At 44.1% G+C, this 19945-nt stretch overlaps 1 protein-coding gene and 1 long non-coding RNA gene across 2 annotated transcripts in view; one reads left to right on the top strand and one right to left on the bottom strand.

Annotated features, from left to right (window-relative positions):
- Positions 1-19945, bottom strand: part of LOC115649862 — a 60863-nt gene that overhangs the window by 14687 nt on the left and 26231 nt on the right. The gene's annotated exons all lie outside the window — the stretch shown is intronic.
- Positions 1162-19945, top strand: part of KCNK13 (potassium two pore domain channel subfamily K member 13) — a 151354-nt gene continuing 132570 nt past the window's right edge. Inside the window, exon 1 of the mRNA XM_030558939.1 lies at positions 1162-1508. Coding sequence (XP_030414799.1) covers positions 1172-1508 — 337 coding nt within the window. The 5' untranslated portion in view covers positions 1162-1171. The remainder of the gene's footprint in view (positions 1509-19945) is intronic.

Below are 19945 nucleotides of genomic sequence, written 5' to 3'. Positions count from 1 at the left end.
ACCCCTCGGGCTGGCGAGCTCTACCTTGCCTCCGCGTGGTCCGTGCGAGGCGTCGCTCCGCGTTATAGATCGGTTACTACCGAGCCGTGTTAGCCAGCAGGTGCCAGGCTCTGTCTGGGCTTCACGCTCCCGCGGGGCGTCGAGTTTGATTTGAGCTGAGGAAGTTTACAAACCCGGCGTTGATAGGGAGCGAAAGCCGATAGGGACTTTCCCTGGGCAGGGAGATACCCCAGGTCTCCAGCTTCGGTATTCGATCTGAACCGAACTGATAATTCTAGGTTCCACTCCACTTTCTTCGGCGCAAGTCCTGTCCTGAGAGACACAGGCTCTGCTGGGCTCTTTCCCCACTGTTCACACTGACCGTGATGTGCACTGTGCAAGGACTGAGGCTCTGGGGACGGTTTGGTGACCATGGAGGGGGCTGCTCTGATCTCTCCGCTGCATTTTAACGTCGAGGGGGGACTCCAGCGCGGCTGCACGCTCGGCAAGTTCCCGCGGCCGCTCTGAAGGCGCACACATGCCGGGAAAGGTCCGGGCCAGGATGGCTCTGACCCGTGTGAAGGAAAGGAAGGAGGTCTCGCTTTGGGGGCATGGAGAGATGAGTTCGCACGTGTGCACCTGAGCGCTCCGGAGACAGCCGCTTCGCATGGAGTTCGGTCCCTCTCATCCCTCGTGGCAAGCTGAAGTTGCGTTGTTGGGGTCCCTTAGCTAAGTGGAGGCGTGTGGGGCGGAGGAAGGAAAGGATCCGAAACTTGACGAGAAGAGCAGAGCAGGCAGTGTCGGGCGCGCCGGAGCACAGGTTGTTTGCCCGAGGACGGAAAGTCACTTTCTGAGCCAGCAGACCCAAGTGGGCGTCTTGAGAAATGGCCCGGAGCGCCCGAGAATGAGCCCCAGCTCCCAGAGCCGACGGAAGGGCGGGAAAGTGGCGATAAAGATTCACGAAGCGCTGCACGCCTCTGTCATCCAAGTGCCCTGGAGAGGCCGCCCGGATCCGCCGGCAGAGATGCGGGGTGGCCATGGATCGCGCTGCTCACGGCCCCTGGCAGTCCTGGCCCCGGGAGTATAACCCAGGACGCAGCTACGCTTGTCGGAGTTTGGGGGAGCTGCGGTCGGGTGCAAACGTCGTGCCGGGCTCCAGCAGCCCCCTCGGCCTGGTCCCCCGGGGCGGAGAATGGCGTGGCGCGGCTGCTGCTGCTCCAGCCTGGGTCACCTGAACGAGGATAACGCCCGCTTCCTGCTGCTGGCCGCGCTCATCATCCTGTACATGCTGTGCGGGGCCGCCGTGTTCTCGGCCATCGAGCTGCCTACCGAGAGGGAAGCCAAGGAGAAGTGGGAGGAGAGGTTCGTGAACTTCAGCCAGAGGCACAACCTGAGCCGGGCAGAGCTGCAAGACTTCCTCCGGGAGTACCAAGAGGCCAGTGTGGCCGGGATCCGGGTCGATGACATCAGACCTCGATGGGATTTTACCGGGGCCTTTTATTTTGTGGGGACTGTGGTTTCAACAATAGGTAAGTCTAAGGGGCAAGAATGTCCCTGGCGATCACAATGAATCCCTACTAGTGTGACCCATGACAATGGAAGGGGAGGGGGATAACTAATGTAGGCATCGGGGGTGATTCAGTCCCCAGGAGCAGCAAAAAGGATGATCTCATCTACCTCTACCTTATTCCCCGGAAAGTCTGCTTTATCCCACTTCCACAAGATTACACAGCAAACCAGAGGAAAGGGGGCCCCGGTCATACAGAATGAAACCCTAATTATGCAATTTCCTTGTTGAAGAAACATGAGAAAATGTCCCCAAACATATTGAGTACAAGTCCTCTCTTCCTTTTTTAAATCCCCTTAAACACCTCAATTGCCTGGTGTGGTGGCTTAAAACACATTTCACTGTAGTACAGAACAAATGATCACACCTTTCTCCTCATTCATTCAGGGACACTGTCAAGTGAAAAATCACATTTGTAAAACAAAAAGCAAATATCCCTATGTGTATTGACATCAGGCACCTCACATCTTTGAATGGGAAGCAGGCTTTACAATGTCATTGACTTTTCATCATTCATGCTGACTTCTTGGTTTTTGGCATTTTACTCAACTGGGGCAGTGAAAGTAGTCAACTTAGTTTCATTTGAGGTCACACAATTCTGTAATGACAAATCTGTAGAGGAACGTTTACATCTAAGCCAAAAGCTTTGTCTTCACTGATGTTTCTTGATTTTTAGGTTTTGTAAATCTTGTTATAACAAAACCTAAATTGAGGTTTTGTTTGATTTTTTTAAGGCCAGAAGGGACCATTGTGATCATCTAGTCTTACCTCCTGTATAACATATCCCATATAACACACTTTACAGTATCCCATTAACTGTAGAATATAGTATGTGTAATTGGCTTTACAAATGTTGACTCTTAAATCATGCAAATCCTTTGCTTTCTGTAAGACGATCAACAAGTCAGTGTGTTCTGTACATCTTGTTTTGTCCCTAGACTTTTTAGGGTTGGAGAAGCAGAAGAAAAGCCTGTAAGGGGATATGACTACTGAACAGAAATCACAGGGGGGCTGATGGTGTTGGACTTATATGTAAACTTACTGTCCCTGTAACACATGAAGGCAAGCAGCTGAATATTGACAAAATGTGCAAGTGCTTATATACAAATGCTAAAAGTTTAAATACAAACATGGGTGAAGTATAGTGTCTGGCATTAAATGAGGATATTTATATAATAGGCATTGTGGAAACTTGGTAGAATGAGGATAATCAATGCTACACGGTAACACCAGGTAGGATGACCAGATGTCCCAATTTTATAGGGACAATCCCAATATTTGGGTCTTTTTCTTATATATTACCCCACTCCCTCCCCCCAGTCCTGATTTTTCACGCTTGCTCTCTAGTCACTCTAACACCAGGATACAATATATATAGGAATGACAGAGTAGGTTGTGCTGTAGGGGAGTGGCTTTCTGTGTGACAGACAGCATAAAGTCAAATACAGAAAAAATCTTAAATGAATCAAACTATACCATAGAAGCTCTAGGGATAGAATAATGCTTGAATAATAAGAGTATAGCAGTAAGAATATACTATCGACCTTCTGACCAGGGTGGTGATAGTGAAATGTGCAGGGAAATGAGAGAGGCTGCAAAAGCAGAAAACACAATAATAATGGGGGATTTCAACTATCTCTATGTTGACTGGGTAAAATGTCACCTCAGGACAGTATGCAGAGGTAAAATTTCTTGTCACCATTAATGATTGCATGTTGGGGCAGCTTGTCCTGGAATCCACAAGGGGAGAGGCAAGTCTTGATTTAGTCCGAAGTGATGCCCTGTATCTGGTCCAAGAGGTGAATATAGCTGAGCCAGTCATTATCAGCAACCATAATGTAATTAAATTTAACATCCTTGTGGGGGGAAAATGCCAAAGAAACTCACCACAGTAGCATTTAACTTAAAAAAGAGGACAACATAAAAATAGGGAAGCTAGTTAAACAGAAGTTAAAAGGAACAATTACAAGAGTGAAATGCCTGCATATGCCATGGAGACTATTTAAAAACACCATAATAGAGAATCAATGTAAATGTATACTGCCAAATGAAAAACAAAACAAAACAGTAAGCAGACCATGGCTAAAAACAGAGTAAAAGAGGCGGTTAGAAGCAAAAAGGCATCCTTTAAAAATTAGAAGTGAGATTCTAGTGAGAAAAGTAGAAAAGAGCATAAACTCTGGCAAATCAATTGTAAAAGTATGATAAGGCAGGTCAGGAAAGAATTTGAAGAACTACTACCTTAGAACACACAAATTAACAACATTTTTTTTAAACTACATTAGAAGCTGGAAGCCTGCCAATCAGTGAGTGGGGCCACTGGACAATCAAAGTGCTGAAGGAGCACTCAAGGAAGACAAGGCCATTGTGGAGAAAGCTAAATTAATATCTTGCACCAGGCTTCACTGCAGAGAATGTGGGGGAGATCCCCACACCCAAATCATTCCTTTTAGGTGACAAATCTGAGGAGCTGTCCCAGATTAAGGCAGCAATAGAGGAGGTTTTTGGAACAAGTTGACAAATTAAACATGAATAAATCACCAGGATCAGATGGTATTCACCCAAGCATTCTGAAGGAACTCAAATATGAAATTGCAGAACCACTAACTGTAGTATGTAATGTGTCACTTAAATCAGCCTCTGTACTAGGTTACTGAAGGGTAGCTAATGTAATGCTTATTTTTGAAAAAGGCTCCAGAGGCAATCCTGGCAATTACAGACAAGTAAACCTAACTTCAGTACCAGGCAAACTGACTGAAACTAATAAAGAATGGAATTATCAGACATAGATAAACACAATATATTGGGAAAGAGTCAATATGGTTTTTGTAAAGGGAAATCATACCTCACCAATCTCCAAGAATTCTTTGAGGAGTCAACAAGCATGTGGACAAGGGTGATCCACTGGATATAATGTATTTGGACTTTCAGAAAGCCTCTGACAAGCACCCTCACCAAAGGCTGTTAAGCAAAGTGAGCAGTCATGGGATAGGAGGGAAGATCCACATATGGATCAGTAACTGATTAAAAGATAGGAAACAAATAGTAGGAATAAATGGTCAGCTTTCACAATGGAGAGAGGTAAATAGCGAGGTTCCCTCAAAGATCTGTGTTGAGGTTTGTGCTGTTCAACATATTTATAAATGATCTGGAAAAGGGTGAACAGTGAGGTGGCAAAATTTGCAGACAGTACAAAATGACTCAAGATAGTTAAGTCCAAAGCTGACTGCAAAGAGTTTCAAAGGGATCTCACGAAAGTAGGAGAGTGGGCAACAAAATGGCAGATGAAATCATATTGATAAGTACAAAGTAATGCACACTGGAAAACATCATCCCAACTATACACACAAAGTGATGGAGTCTATATTAGCTGTTACCGCTCAAGAAAGAGATCTTAGAGTCCTCCTGGATAGTTCTCTGAAAACATCTGCTCAATGTGCAGAAGCAGTAAAAAAAAAAAACGAACAGAATGTTGGGAATCATTAAGAAAGGGATAGATAATAAAACAAGATATCATAATGCTGCTATATAAATTTATGGTACTGCCATACCTTGAATACTGCAGTTCTGGTCACCCCATCTCAAAAAAGATATATTAGAATTGAAAAAGGTGCAGAGGAGGGAAAGAAAAATGATTAGGGATATGGAACAGCTTCCATATGAGGAGAGATTAAAAAGAATGGGACTGTTCAGTTTAGAAGAGAGATGACTGAGGGGGGATATGATAGAGGTCTATAAAATCATGAATGATATGGAAAAGTGAATAGGGAGGTGTTATTTACTTCTTCACATAACACAAGATCTAAGGGTCACCAGATGAAATTAATAGACAGCAGGTTTAAAACAAACAAAAGGAAGTACTTCTTCACACACTGTACAGTCAGCCTGTGGAACTCATTGCCACAAGATGTTGTGAAGGTCAAAAGTATAACTGGGCTCAAAACAGAATTAGAAAAGTTCATGGAGGATAGGTCCATTAAGGACTATTAGGCAAGATGGTCTGGGACCTAACCCCATGCTCTAGATGTCCCTAGAGCACCAACTGGCAGAAGCATCTGGCACTGACTACTTTCGGATACAGGTTACTGGACGTGATGGACCATTGGTCTGACCCAGTATGACCATTCTCATGTTTTCAAGTGCTGAAAAGAAGTCCCTAAGGGGTCTAGGGGTACCAGAAAGAAGGCTTAATTGGGATTGCCTCAAACAGCCAAAAGCTGTAGAGAAATTGAGCTTGCTTTACTGAGATAAGAAATGTAACAAATGAACACTGTCTTGTGTTCATTTAACTTGTGAAAAATGGGAACACAAAATTTTTCTAACAGGGTCTCCAGATGAAATTGGTTTCACTTTGTTTTCAGTGTGATCCATTTATTGAGGAGTGATTAATTACACAGAGGAATTCTTCATGGAATTCTTCTTTAATACTTTCCCCATATACAGTAGCTTTGAGCTGTCCTGCTAAGTGATGAATGCTTGAGACCTTCAAGAGGTTGTGCTAAGCCTTTTCTAAAGTTAGTTGAGTCTCTTAATTAACTCTTAAGATAAACTTTGGGTAAGATGGACATCATATTTATTTTTGTTCCCTGTTATTTTATAGCATGTAGATTTGGGTGTTTCATGTTCTTTGAACTTGAATCAATGGGATTTAAGAATAGAACTTAAAGTTAAACATATGCTTAAGTGCTTTGCAGAATTGAGTTCTTATAGCAGAATACAATACTGTGATACCTGTTTGTAAAAGTTGTTATGGCGTTTGTTTTTCAGTTTTCTCAATTCTTCCATGTTACCATTCCTTATATGGGAGAAACCTGGCAACTTGAAGTGAACCCTTTCTTGCTATCCATTCATCTTCCTTAGCAATGCTTGTCTCTGTTGTGGCTACCTTCTTCACTCCTTTTCTTAATTAGTTCGACTGCTTTCCAGATTCCCAGAAAATTTGATCTTTTCAATAGAAACGTGGATCAACTGTTTCTGCTTGCAAGTTGTTTTTCAGGAATAGACTTCTTTTTGACCTATTCCTATTAATAGCTCCTCTTCATGCAGTATTATGTACCCATGTAGGAAGCTATTGAGTTAGCAGGAAAACAGCCCTAATAAAACGTGGATTTATTTCTCCCATGAACTTACAATTTGGTATATTGTTCTTACTCTTTTTTGTGCTGGTCCTACCAAACTTCCTTTGCTATAGTACAAGGGCAACATCAAGTAAATTAATTCTCCATCTCTAAATGAAGCAAACCCAAACAATTCACTATACGACTTACGCATTGCTGAAATAATGCATGGAGTCAACTGCCTTAAGGTATCGTGTCTGAAAAGATACACTGCCAGGTATTTTTGGGTTTGAGAGATGGAAGGAAAAGTCTCTCAATACTTAGAAAAATTTTAATAGGAAACAATGCAGAAAGTCTTTAATGAAAACATTCAGCTACTGTGTCCATAACCCAGGAATGAGAACTAGAAAGTGAAACTGACCGATCTCCTTCCACTGCCCAAGCTGAATCAAGTGTAAAAATAAACAGGCCACAATGAGTGAAAAATAGATTATTATTTTTTCAGTTTAATCATTTAGAGCCAGATTCTGAAAAGTACTGAGAATCTTCAGTTACCACTGAAGCAAATGGAATTTCAGGTCTCTCAGCAACTAATAGGATTTGGGCTCTTGTGATGCATTTAGCAACTGTTAGGGCCCCATCCACGGCCATCTGAAACCAATCGAGGGACTCCTATGAATTCAATGTGCACTAGATCAAGCCTTTACTTTTTAACTGTATATTGTTTTTTCACTGTATGTTGTTTTTAAGTGTCTCCTTATCTTATGCAAATATGGTCTCTCTCTCTGGCTAATGTTGCCTGACAGAGTCAAAGGGACATGTTTTCTTTATTTCTGTTAATTTGAAAATGTGCCCATGAGAGCCAATGTCATGATCTTGATGAAGAGAAGGAAGCAACTTATCAAGCTGGCATAACAGACATAGAGCTAGCCTCCCATGTCTGTGTGCACTATGTATGATGGCGACAGGGGAAGACTTATGTAATTTTATTCAGAAAAGCCAAGGATCCTTTCCTGAGAAATTATTGAAATTCTGCATTATTCCTGTATGCAAGCAGCTGCAGTACACTGTGTTGTAGAGGATGTGAAACCGAAGTAGAGGAATGGAAAAGAGATTTGGCAACAACATACATGATCCAAAGCTCTTGTGAGTAAAGTTTCCTTCTCTGGAGGGTGTGTTGCATAATCAAATGAGAGAGCCAGCAGCAATCACATCAGCCTGTGGCACAGGAGGGAGTGTAAGGAGCCAAAGCACCTATATAGAAGGCAGCCAGAGGGTGCCACTGACAAGGAAACATTATTGTTCACTAACGGAGCAATCTGTATCAAGCAAAATAGAGATGGAAAATAGTCATATGGAACAATGCTGCAACAGGTTCTATCCAAGAAACAAGGAGGAAGTGCTGATTAATGCCAGAGAAAGGGCCCATTTCCCCTCTCACTCATGCCCAGGTAAAATCAGCAATAATTACTGAATGGAGTTACACCAGTGCAAAACCTTCATAAGCAAGGGCAGATTCGTGCCCAGAAAGATAGCTGCCCTTTGCAGCAGAACTAAGCAGAGGGCTTGGGGGAGCTGTACACAGCAGAAGGGGTTGGTGTTGGAGGGATGTTCCCTGGTCAGAGTTCAGGTCTCACTGGCAGGGAGGCCTGGGTGAGTGGAACACTGCTGGGAGTTGTCTCATGGGAGACCTGACTTGGGGCCCCTGGAGAAGAGTTGCAGGAAAGAAGCGAGTCTGGGAGCTCTCAGGTAGTTGGTCTGGAGAGTGGAGCCCTGGAATAAGGTCAGAAGGAGTCAGGGAACAGACTGGAAATGGACTCTTGAGAGGGTGAACAGGAAATGTTGTCTTGGGAGGGGGCATGGAAAACTGCTGGGAACTCGATCTACTTCGGGGATTTCAGGAGATTGGTTTTATTACAAGGATTCTGTGGACATGTACAAGAATAAATTATGCCTTGAGGTGGGCTTTTGAATTGGACACTGTGAGAGACTAGGGCCCAGATCCTTAAAGGGACGCAGTGTCACAATGCTGCATATCATGGCGCTTAATTTTTAGGTGCCTAGAAAATCATAGGAACATCACTGTGATCCACAAAGCTGAGTTAGGCATCTAGGCTCCCTACACAATAAATGGGGAGAGATAGTTGCCTTAGAATGTGATCCACAAAAGCCAGCATGCTAGGCAGGGAGCTGCCTACACAGGCCAATGGGAGCTGCTGACAAGAAGGGTGTGTGCTAAGCCTTGCCTCTCTCTCTCAGAGACAGGCACTAAGTCATGGTGCAGATAGATGCCTGGCTCTGTTTAATGATCCACGAACAGGAACCAGCCACCTGGAGTCAGGCAGCTTAGGAACATAAGGGGTTTCTTGGAGAATGAGTTAGGTGCTGCCTTGCTTCACACAAAACAGCCAGAGGAGATGGAGATGGTGGTGATAGTGCCCACCTTATAACTGTTAGCCCAGTGGTTGAAGGGCTTGCCTGAGAGGTGGGAGACTCAGGTTCAAATTCTTTCTCCCTCTCTGGCAAAAAGGGGGTAATTGAACATGGATCTCTCACATCCCAAGTGAGTGCTCTACCCACTGTGCTAAAAGGTATAAAATGGGTAGCACCACCGTCTCCTACCGTAGTGGCCAGTTTTTCAATCTGGTATATGGTCTCTGAGCATGTCTACTGGATCAGGCCCCGCCTGTGAGATAGGGGCTTCATCAGAAGACAGGTGTCTAGACGCCCAGAGGGAAGCAGCAGTGTGCAAGCTCAAAGACCGAAGTTATAGGCATTTAGGGAATTTTTACCCTGAAAATTTAGGCTCTCTGAGAGATTAGATTGACTACAGGATTGGGTGGGAATTTTGTGGATTACAGTGAAGCTTAAAACTGGGCCTTAGGCACCTAAACCCAGAACATAGGCATTGGAGTCTGAGATTTAGGTGTCTAAGTACCTTTGAGGACCCCACCTAATGTTCCTTTCATGGACAAAAGAAAGGGGAAACTGAGGCAAGTACACTTGTTGTACCATGGGCTGCTGCAGGAGAGCGCTCCAAGGAGGGGCTGCCTTATGACAATCACTCACTGGACTCCAATTTACCATGAAGGCAAAGAACTCAACAGGACAATGGATTTACATCACTGAAGCTGATGGTTTCTCATTCATTGCTTTATTTAGTTATTAGATTTTTTTTCTAATGTTAGGTCCTCTGTGTTCTTTCTCAGTCATTCATAGAATCATAGAATGTTAGGGTTGCAAGAGACCTCAGGAGGTCATCTAATCCAGTCCCCGGCTCCAAGCAGGACCAACACCAACTAATCATCCCAGACAGGGCTTTGTCAAGCCGGGCCTTAAAAACCTCTAAAGATGAAGATTCCACCACCTCCCTAGGTAACCCATTCCAGTGCTTCACCACCCTACTAGTGAAATTGTCAAGGTTTCTTTCCCCCACTCTGAACTTATGGGTACAAATGTGGGGACCTTCATGGACCCTTCTAAGCTTAATTACTAGCTTAGATCTGGTAACACTGCCACCACCCAGAATTTCAGTGTCTGGGGCACTTTCTGTCCCCCCAAAACTTCCCCCTCCCTGGGTTGCCTTGAGAGGCTTCACCACTTCCCTGGTGAACACAGATCCAAACCCCTTGGATCTTAAAACAAGGAGGAATTAACCATCCTCCCTCCTTTCCCCCCACCAATCCCTGGTGAGTCCAGACCCAATCCCCTTGGATCTTAAAACAAGGAAAAATCAATCAGGTTCTTAAAAAGAAAGCTTTTAATTAGAGAAAGGTAAAAATCATCTCTGTAAAATCAGGATGGAAAATGCTTTACAGGGTACTCAGTTTCATATAGCCCAGAGGAAACGCCCTCTAGCCTTAGGTTCAAAGTTACAGCAAACAGAGGTAAAATCCTTCCAGCAAAAAGAAACATTTACAAGTTGAGAAAACAAACATAAGACTAACATGCCTTGCCTGTCTAATTACTTAAAAGTTTGAAACATGAGAGACTGATTCAGAAAGATTTGGAGAGCCTGGATTGATGTCCCATCCCTCTCACTCCCGAGAGCGAACACCACCACCACCAAGAGCACAAACAAGACTTCCCTCCACCAAGATTTGAAAGTATCTTGTCCCCCTATTGGTCCTCTGGTCAGGTGTCAGCTAGGTTTACTGAGCTTCTTAACCCTTTACAGGTAAAAGAGACATTAACCCTTAACCATCTGTTTATGACAGAAATAGTGTTTCCTAATATCCAACCTAGACCTTCCCCACTGCAACTTGAGACCATTGCTTCTTGTTCTGTCAAGAAAGATGCACCTCTACACAGCAGAGCAGGATACTAGTTAGAGCAATATACTAGGAGTCTGATTCCTGGTATCTGTTCCCAGTTCTGTTACTGACTCTAAGTTTAGCCAAGTTACTTAATCCATTTCAGTTTCAGTTCATCCATCTCTGTAGTATTTTCCTGTCCCATGGGATAGTAAGCTCATTTAACGAGTGTAATGTGCTTTGAGGTCCTCGTCCCCTATAGAAGTGCTTATTATTCTCATAGTGCAATCCCAGCGCCTTTGTGCAGCCCATAATGAGAAAGTGCCTTTTGTTGACATCCCATACTAGACAATAGAGGCACAAAAGAACATATCGAGGCTATCACCTTTGGCTTATAACGGATATTCTTCTGTAGCTTAAGTGTCAGATATTTAGCTTTAGCTTCAAGGAATTCTAGTGGAGGTGGATTCCTCGCAGTTTCTGTGATGTCTCCTAGTTTATGTTGGCCTGAACAGGTGGAGTGCTGAGGTTGTTCCCTGCCCACAGATCCCCTATGTGTCATCATGTGCCATTACCTTAGAATCAGAGAAATGTAGGTCTGGAAGAGACCTTAAGAAGTCATCAAGTCCAGCCCCCTACTCTGAGGCAGGACCAAATGAACCTAGACCATCCAGCTGTTTGTCCAGACTGTTCTTAAAAAGTCCAATGACAGGTATTCCATAACCTCAACTGGATGCCTATTCCAGAGCTTAACTACGCTTGTAGTTAGAAAGTGTTTCCTAATGTCTAATCTAAATTTCCCTTGCTGAAGATTAAGCCCATTATTTCTTGTCCTGCCTTTAGTGGACACAGAACAATTGATCGCCATCCTCTTTGTAACAGCCTTTAACATATTTGAAAACTGTTATTAAGCCTCCCCTTAGTCTTCTTTTCTCAAGACTAAACACACCCAGTTTTTTAAACTTTTCATCATAGTCAAGTTTTCTAAACCTTTTATGATTTTTATTGCTCTTCTCTGGCTCTCTCCAATTTATCCACAGCTTTGCTAAAGTGTGGCATCCAGAATGGGACACAGTACAGCTGAGGCATCACCGGTGCCAAGTAGAGTAGAACAGTTACCTCTTGTATCTTATACACAACACTCCTGTTAAAACACCCCAGAATGATATTAGCCTGTTTTTGCATCTGCATCACACTGTTGACTCATATTCAATTTGTGATCCAGTTATTGCCGATTTTATAGTTATGCATTTTATTTTTCCTTCCTAAGAGTATACTTTGCACTTTTCTTTATTCAATTTCACCTTATTTCAGACCAGTTCTTCATTTGTCAAGATTATTTTGAATTCTAATCCTGTCCTCCAAAGTACTAGCAACCCCTCAAAGTTTGCTGTCATCTGCAAATTTTATAAGCGTACTGTCCACTCCATTATTCAAAGAATTCATGAAAATATTGAATAGTACCAGACCCAGGAATGACCCCTGTGGTACCCTACTAGATATTTCCTCCCAGTTTAACAGTGAACGTTGAAAACTATTTCTTGAGTATGGGTCTCTCAACCAGTTGTGCACCCACCTTGTAGTAATTTCATCTAGACAGCATTTCTCTAGTTTGAAAATGTCAAATGTCAAAAGTCTTACTAAAATTGAGATATATCACATCTACTGCTTCCCACCTATCCACTAAGCTAGTAACCCTGCTGAAGAAGGAAATTCAGTTGATTTGGCATAATTTGCTCTTGACTAATTCATGGTGGCTATTCCTTATAACCCTGGTATCCTCTGGGTGCTTACAGATTGATTGCTTAATAGTTTATTCTAGTATCTTTCCAGGTTTCGAAGTTAGGCTGACTTGTCTATAATTCCCCAGGTAGCCATTCCTTTTATTTGTTTTGAATCTCTCATACAATGCACTCTGTGATTTGTCTGACCTATTCCACTTGTTCAGGATATTGAACATACTGTGCATAGTACCTATCCCTTGGCACACTTTTCAAGTGATTCATTTTTGCCATTCTGGAGGTGTTCAGAGGTATCACTTTTTCTGCAGAAAATAGAAGAATCCTGACACACAGAAATAGCAGAGAAGAGACATCAGAAACATGGTAGGACTAATTAACATTGCATGCATCAGACACTATAGTCAGTTGAGAAGCAGTGGGTATGTATATGTGAAAAGAGTGGAGTCTAAGAAATGTCTTTGGGTAAGTGAACAATATTGATTAAGGAGCTGAAATTTACAATGAAATATTCTGTCAGGAGAACCTTTCAGGAACATAAGAACCAAGAAAGCCCAAAACTATTACACTAAGTAGAAGCCTACTTACTGATAGACATGAACATGATGGCCTTAATGTAGTTAGTAGAACAGTACAGGTTGTTCAAGAAATGCAGCAATTACATTTATAGAACCGCAAAGAGGTTGTTAATTAAAAAAACACTTTCTTCAGCAGATGTCTTGAAGAACCCCCTCCCGCCCCCAAATAAGAGAGAGTAATGGCAAGGCCTGGACAATGCCAATAAGAGAAAGTAGATGTTAAACAAAGAGGCTGGAATTAGAGGTAGAGAAAGTCAAGGAGGATGGCATGATGTGCATCAGTTGGCAGAGTGAAAAAGAAGAAAACATCCTCTTTCTGCTCTCTTTCGAACAGTGTTAGAATTAAAAATCACAAAGTACTTGCTGGTGTGTCAGTAAAGTACAGTGTCCTGCCTATGTCTTTTATTATGTTTTTTAAAAGTGAATTTAATGCTGCTGAACTAACAGCCCTGGAGATTTAAGTTCTGTATTTGCAGAGCACAGACAGTGAAATGGTTTCCTACCAGTGTGCCTTAGCCCTGTTTTGGGGGGGATCGCTTCTGGGACTGAAGGTAATTCACTTTCCACAGCCATACTTGGCCTCTCTGCTGAGACTGCTGCCAAATGTACCAAATGGGATGTGGACATTTGTCTAGCAACTGGACTGATGTCACCAGTTTATGTCCCAGAGGCCACCAAATAACCATCAACATGATTCTCTCTCAACCGCTACCAGCCTGGACCAGAGTTGAAGCAAAGAAGGTCTGTAACCAATGCCAATCCCCTGAGCAACCCTCCACCCCTTTTCTCTCTCTTAGGCCATGTCTACACTTACTGGTAGATTGACAGTGCTGCGATCAATGCAACAGTGTTGATTTAATGGGTCTGGTGAATACCCGCTAAATTGATGGCAGAGCGCTCTCTGGTCGACTCCAGTACTCCACCTCCCCAAGAAGAGTAAGGGAAGTCAGTGTGAGAGGATCTCCCTTTGACCCAGCAGAGGGTAGACACTATGGTAAGTCGATCTAAGTTATGTCGACTTCAGTTACGTTATTCACATAACTGAGGTAGCGTAACTTAGGTCGACTTGCCCCGATAGTATAGACTGTCACTTTTACGAAGGGATCAGAAGCCACTTTAAAGTGCCAGTTTCTGCATTGTTCCATGTACGATCTCCTCTTTTGTCATCACTGCTGGTACTGCCATGGCCTTGGCTTGACTTTGTCCTACCTGTGCTTCATCCTTATACCTGCTTGGGTCTACAGCAAAAGCAAAGTATATGCTGGCTGCATCCTTACTGTGACATTTTGTTTCTGACAGCCCCAGGGCTATCACGTGCCTCCTTGCTTGGTGGCACCAATTTCAGCATACCCCAGGCAGTAAGGATTATGTCTGTGAGGCAAATGGCAGACAGCTCTCAAACTTTGAGGGGCTTATTTGCTTGAGCTGCCTGTCAGAGAGTTCACTGCATTCTCTTGCTGAAATGCTTTTATGTCACAGGGCATGTCTGCATAAATCAAAGCTGCACTGTGACAAACGTAGAGAGGAACAAATGATCTGTCATAAAACTGCAGTGGCAACAGGGCTGTGTTAGAAACAGAACAAGGCAAGAATGTTCAAGCGAAGCCACACACATAATATAATGTAAGTACGAAATGAGTTAATGCAGGAGGCCCTCTCCAGTTTCATCTATGATAAAAATCCCATGCAGCATGGGAATGAGGGGCATAGGCACAGGGAAGGGCCAAGGGAGTAAAAGTTACCCCAATGGGATGAGCCACCTGCCTTGTTTGCAAAAATAGGGTCAGGGGCACAAGGGCTTCCACGCTTAGGAGGAAGCAATCAGACAAGAAAAATGAAGAAGCCCGGAGCTGGTTGTGATTTACAGTTAGGGAAAACGACAGCTGCAGTCACACATCAGGAAATTGACACCTTCAGGGAAGACTAGCCCAGGATGCTGAATACACCTTGGCTTTTCTTTTAAAATGCCTCTAATTTGGGGCTAGGGTCAATTTTAAGTTGTGCCCAGACAGGTAAAAATAAAGCCCGTTCACTGTACAGGTGAAGAGACAATTAGGTAAATCTGCAGATCTAGTTTGGGGCTGCTGGTGAGATATGCACTGGCAAAGAAGCATGTCCACTGTGACCTGTGCTTGTAGCATTCTGGGCTGTGACCCAGCCAGTCTGTTCCTGACACCCTTCTCTATGAGACCAGGACCATCATCTTGGTGATATGTCCATCTAGCCACTATAACCATAGTATTGGCACTGCCTCACAGCATAATATGATTTCGCAATCACCACTGCCATATACTTTCTTCTGTCTCCACACATAGGTGTGAGAGGCCTCACCTGGCCAGACGTCAAATGTCATAGAACTGTAGGGTTAGAAGGGACTGCAAGGGTCATCTAGTCAAACCCCCTGCCAGGATGCGACGTGCCTCTTATCAGCTGTCACAATATAGCTTCCCCAACTGAATGATACTTTCCACACTGGCCATACACAAACAAGCCATACTGGTATAATTAAAAGGAACATAATCACAATTTGCTTGGCAGGATTCAGCAGGAGAAATGATCAGGTATAAGTCAACCATAATATTGTAGCAGGAAGCAAACAATAATCAATACTCTTCTTAGAAAAATAAAATCACAGTGCAAAAAGTAAAAAAAACAGATATCTTACAACCTTTTCCTCCCCTCCCAAAAATGGTGTCTCCCTCAAATAAAAGAGAGCCAGAGGGCTTCTGCTTATACAGAGTCAGATGCTATGTTGGTAATTCAATTTCTAGATAATCCACCGTCATGGTAAATTCATTCTTTTTTTTACTCTTGAGTCCCTTTTATTCTTCAATGTGTCATTGAGAGAGGTGGCTGTTTATTCTAGCCACAGTCTAACTTTTTTAATAATCAGAAATGCAATTTATGTCTTTCTGAATTTGTTTCATGCCGTTAAGTCATTGCAGTATCCATATTTATGTTATGATTATTTTCAGTCCCTGTTTTTTTCCAGACCTATCAAGGAGTTTTCTTAAAATTTATATAGGAAGATACTATAGGGATGTTAAAGGATTGTGTGAAAATTAATGTGGCACCTAATAGAATCATACAGTATCTTTTGTTGTCTACATAGTGTACACAAAAATAAATGCATTATCATTACTCTGTAGTATCCTAACTCATAATCTTAAAAAAAAAAAAAAAAAAAAAAAAAAAAAAGGAGAGGTCACAAATATCCTTGCTCACCCAGGGTGCTAAAATGCCTAGTTACAACTCTGCTAAATAAGATAAGCTACAGGCAATGGAATCCTAGCCAACAGTTCTATCTGTGTAAGCCCAGATCTTCACAGGTATTTAAACTCCAAACTTCCAGTGAAATCAATGAGAGTTAGGTGCCAAAGTATCTTTGAGGACCTGGGTCCTATTGCCTAACAGCTAAGGAAAACAATTGTCTCTCTCTCTTCCTTCTATTGATTGCTGTTATGAATAAGTATGTGAGCAGGTGAAGTTCCTGCATATATGCATAGTACAAACTTACTCCCTTCCTAGGGTTTGGTTTTATTGATAACTCAAAAAAACCCATAACCTCAGTCTAAAGTTTTCTGCCCAAGCTTGGCTGCTTCTAGGGCAGGAGTGGGCAAACCACAATCCGCAGGCTGGATCTAGCCCGTCAGGGCTTTGGTTCCAGCCCGCGGGATTGCCAGCCCTGTGCCACTCCCAGAAACGGCCGGCACCACGACCCTGCAGCCTCTGGGGTGGGGGCAGAGGGCTCCATGTGCTGCCCTTGCCTGCAGGCACTGCTCCCCACAGCTCCCATTGGCCAGGAACAGGGAACTGCAGCCAATGGGAGCTTCAAGGGAGGTACCCGCAGGCAAAGGCAGCGCACGGAGCCCTCTGCCCCCACTCTTTCCTAGGGGCCACAGGGACGTGGTGTTGGCTGCTTCTGGGAGCAGTGTGGGACCAGGGCAGGCAGGGAACCCAGCTGTGTGCCACTGCCACCCTGGAGCTGCTCCAGGTAAGTGGCGCCAGGCCGGAGCCCGCACCTCAACCCCTCCTATACCCCACACCCCAACTCCCTGCTGCACCCCAATTCCCTGCCGAGCCCCCTGCCACACCTCAATCCCCTGCCTTGAGACCTCTCCTGCACCACAACCCTCTACCCTGAGTCCCTGTTGCACCCCAGTCTCCTACCCTGAGCCCACTCCCGCACCCTCCTGCATCCCAGCCCCCTGCCCTGAGCCCCCACACACACTCTGCACCCCTCCCACACCCCAACCCCCTGTCCCAGCCCTACATTCATGGCCCTGTATGCGATTTTCCCACCTAGATGTGGCCCTCAGGCCAAAATGTTTGCCCACCCCTGTTCTAGGGCTTTGCTGCAGGACTTCCGCTGTCCAGCCTCTGATTCCTCATATCCCAAAAAGACACTCCAAACCCTCTTACATCCTAATTGAATTTAATGAGATCTGTCAACAGTCTGCATCTTTACAGGGGTTCTAGCATTTGAGGTAAGAGTGGCTCCATACAGGAAGTTGGCATTCTTATTCAGGGTCTCAGAAACTGCCATCCTGATACTTTTCAGCATAATTACAGGAGGCCATACTGCGCCCTCAGGAGCTTAGGTACGAGGTGAGAGGTGCCTACACGGGATAGACAGATAAATTACTTCTGCAGTTTCAATTAGATACTATGTTCTTATTCACTTCCTGACCTAAACTGTTGTGTTGACTGTAGCTGTGCATTGTTATACACCTCCCAGGTTCCACTCTTGAGGTGTCTGAATTTCATTGGTTGGTGAAGTAATATCTATTTATGCCTGATAAGGGCATGGTAAGCCTTAATATTTATCCTATACTTTGAGATCCTTGAATAGAAGGCACTCGTGAAAAGGTAAAATATATTACAGAATATCCTTGACTATCTGAACTTGAATTATCATAAACTTCCTGTTCATTACACTGAAATTCCCTTGGTTATCCATTAACAACACTTATTTGATGTGCCCCATAATGCTGTGGATAGCAGAATCAGGCATTTGGCAGAATGTAATGGAATTTGGTGAGGACACTGCGGTTAAATCTCACGTATTAAGCCATAAAGGGATCTGTAATGACCGCACACACAGTTTTATATTTTGTTTGAATCCAGAAAAAATTATGAAGCAGGGTTTATGGAGTGAGTGAAGGGGCACCTTTGAACAGCCTGTCCTAGCAAAAACCTCCAAGTCTTCAGTGCTCCTGAGAAGAGGCATTTCTCATGGCACTTAAGGGAAACAAAATTCTTGCCCAGCTGAGTTTGGGTACAATGGAGTACCCTATGTGTACTAGCCAGTGCATCCACTGAAGGGATGTATTACTAAAGGGAGTAAAGCCTTGTAATCTTCACAAATGCCCAGGACAGAGAGACAATTCTGGCTGCAGCACTTGTATTTGCAAGAATTGGAACTTCTGATCTGGTGAAAGGCCTCACTGAATGGTACAGGGCCAGGTTGTGGGCAAACAGCTATTTTGGGGCCTGGCTCAGGGCTCCTCAGCCAGGGATTTATCAGAATCCTCCCAGTTCTTTCGTGGCTTGAGAAAATTTACATAGTTGGTCTCTTAATCTCTTATCACAGGGCATGCTAATTTATTGACTAGTCATCTACTGGGACAGGGCTTTACATATCCATATATACACTGCAGGTAAATTGTCCCCTCCAGGTTGATTGTCTCACTCGCTAGGGTGGCTTGCATCACTGGCTACACACCAAGTCTACAAGCCCCAGTACCTCCTTCTCTTGTACCCATACCAGGACCATCAACTTACAGAGAGTCCTCCTGTGGTTCCTTTATTCTGCCACCCAACCCTGTGCATATTCACATTTCATCCATAGGCATCCATCCATTCCTCACGTGCCCCTGTTACTCACAGGACTAGCAGGTTAGCAATCTTTACCCCTTGGGCTCCTTCCTGGTGTGGAGCGGGTTTCAATTATGAGTGGGACCTGTATCTGAGGTCAAAGACTTCAGCTTGGTTGTTTGTGTCCTATTGGTATCCAGGTGATACTTCATCCAAGCTCAACACTGTGTCTCACCACAGTCTTCCCCTCTCCATGTGGGTAGCTCAGGTTGCTGAGTAGAATTTGTACACATTTTCTGTTGTGCGTGGGGTTTCACGTCTGCTAGTGGGCAATCGGCTCTGCTGGTGGTCTTTGGTGGTGATGGGCAGTGGCCATGCAGATCCCATCTCCAGCAAACAATGGTTGAGAGAAACTTCTCCATGCACCATGTCCAACAATGACTCGGGTCATTGCTGGAGCACCCACTCTTAGCCTCTTTCTTGAAGAACGGGTACGATCTGCTCCATTAGGACCAAGTCTGTTACTTGGGCCCCAAAGTGCTCCTCTGGGTGAAGCCACCACCTGGAACGCTCTTTTTGTCATTGCACCACCACCCAAAGATGTGCCCCCTTGGGGTCCAGGTTGGCTCTAAAGTGCTGCCAATATGTCTCTTTGCTAATATCCAGGTAATGTAAAATAGCAGTCTTCACCCAACTGTAGTCTCTATCCCAGTGTTTTCCAAACTGTGGGTCGCGACCCCATTTGCAGAAGGGGTCATGGCGATCCCTAATATGCGGAGGACATTATTTTGCTCTTCAAAATGGCATCTTCTAGGCTGTCTGGGGTCCTAGCAGGAAATACTTCATTAAAATGGGATCATGCTGGCAAAAAGTTTGGGACTCCCTGCTCTAGCCTGCCCTGGATCAAGGTTATGGTAAGCCAAGTGTGCCTGTCCTATCGGTTGTGGAGCTAATA

Source organism: Gopherus evgoodei, chromosome 4 (assembly GCF_007399415.2).
Source record: "Gopherus evgoodei ecotype Sinaloan lineage chromosome 4, rGopEvg1_v1.p, whole genome shotgun sequence".
Lineage (NCBI taxonomy): Eukaryota > Metazoa > Chordata > Testudines > Testudinidae > Gopherus > Gopherus evgoodei.
The sequence above is the reverse complement of the archived record's forward strand: the minus strand, read 5'-3'. Positions and strand labels throughout refer to the sequence as shown.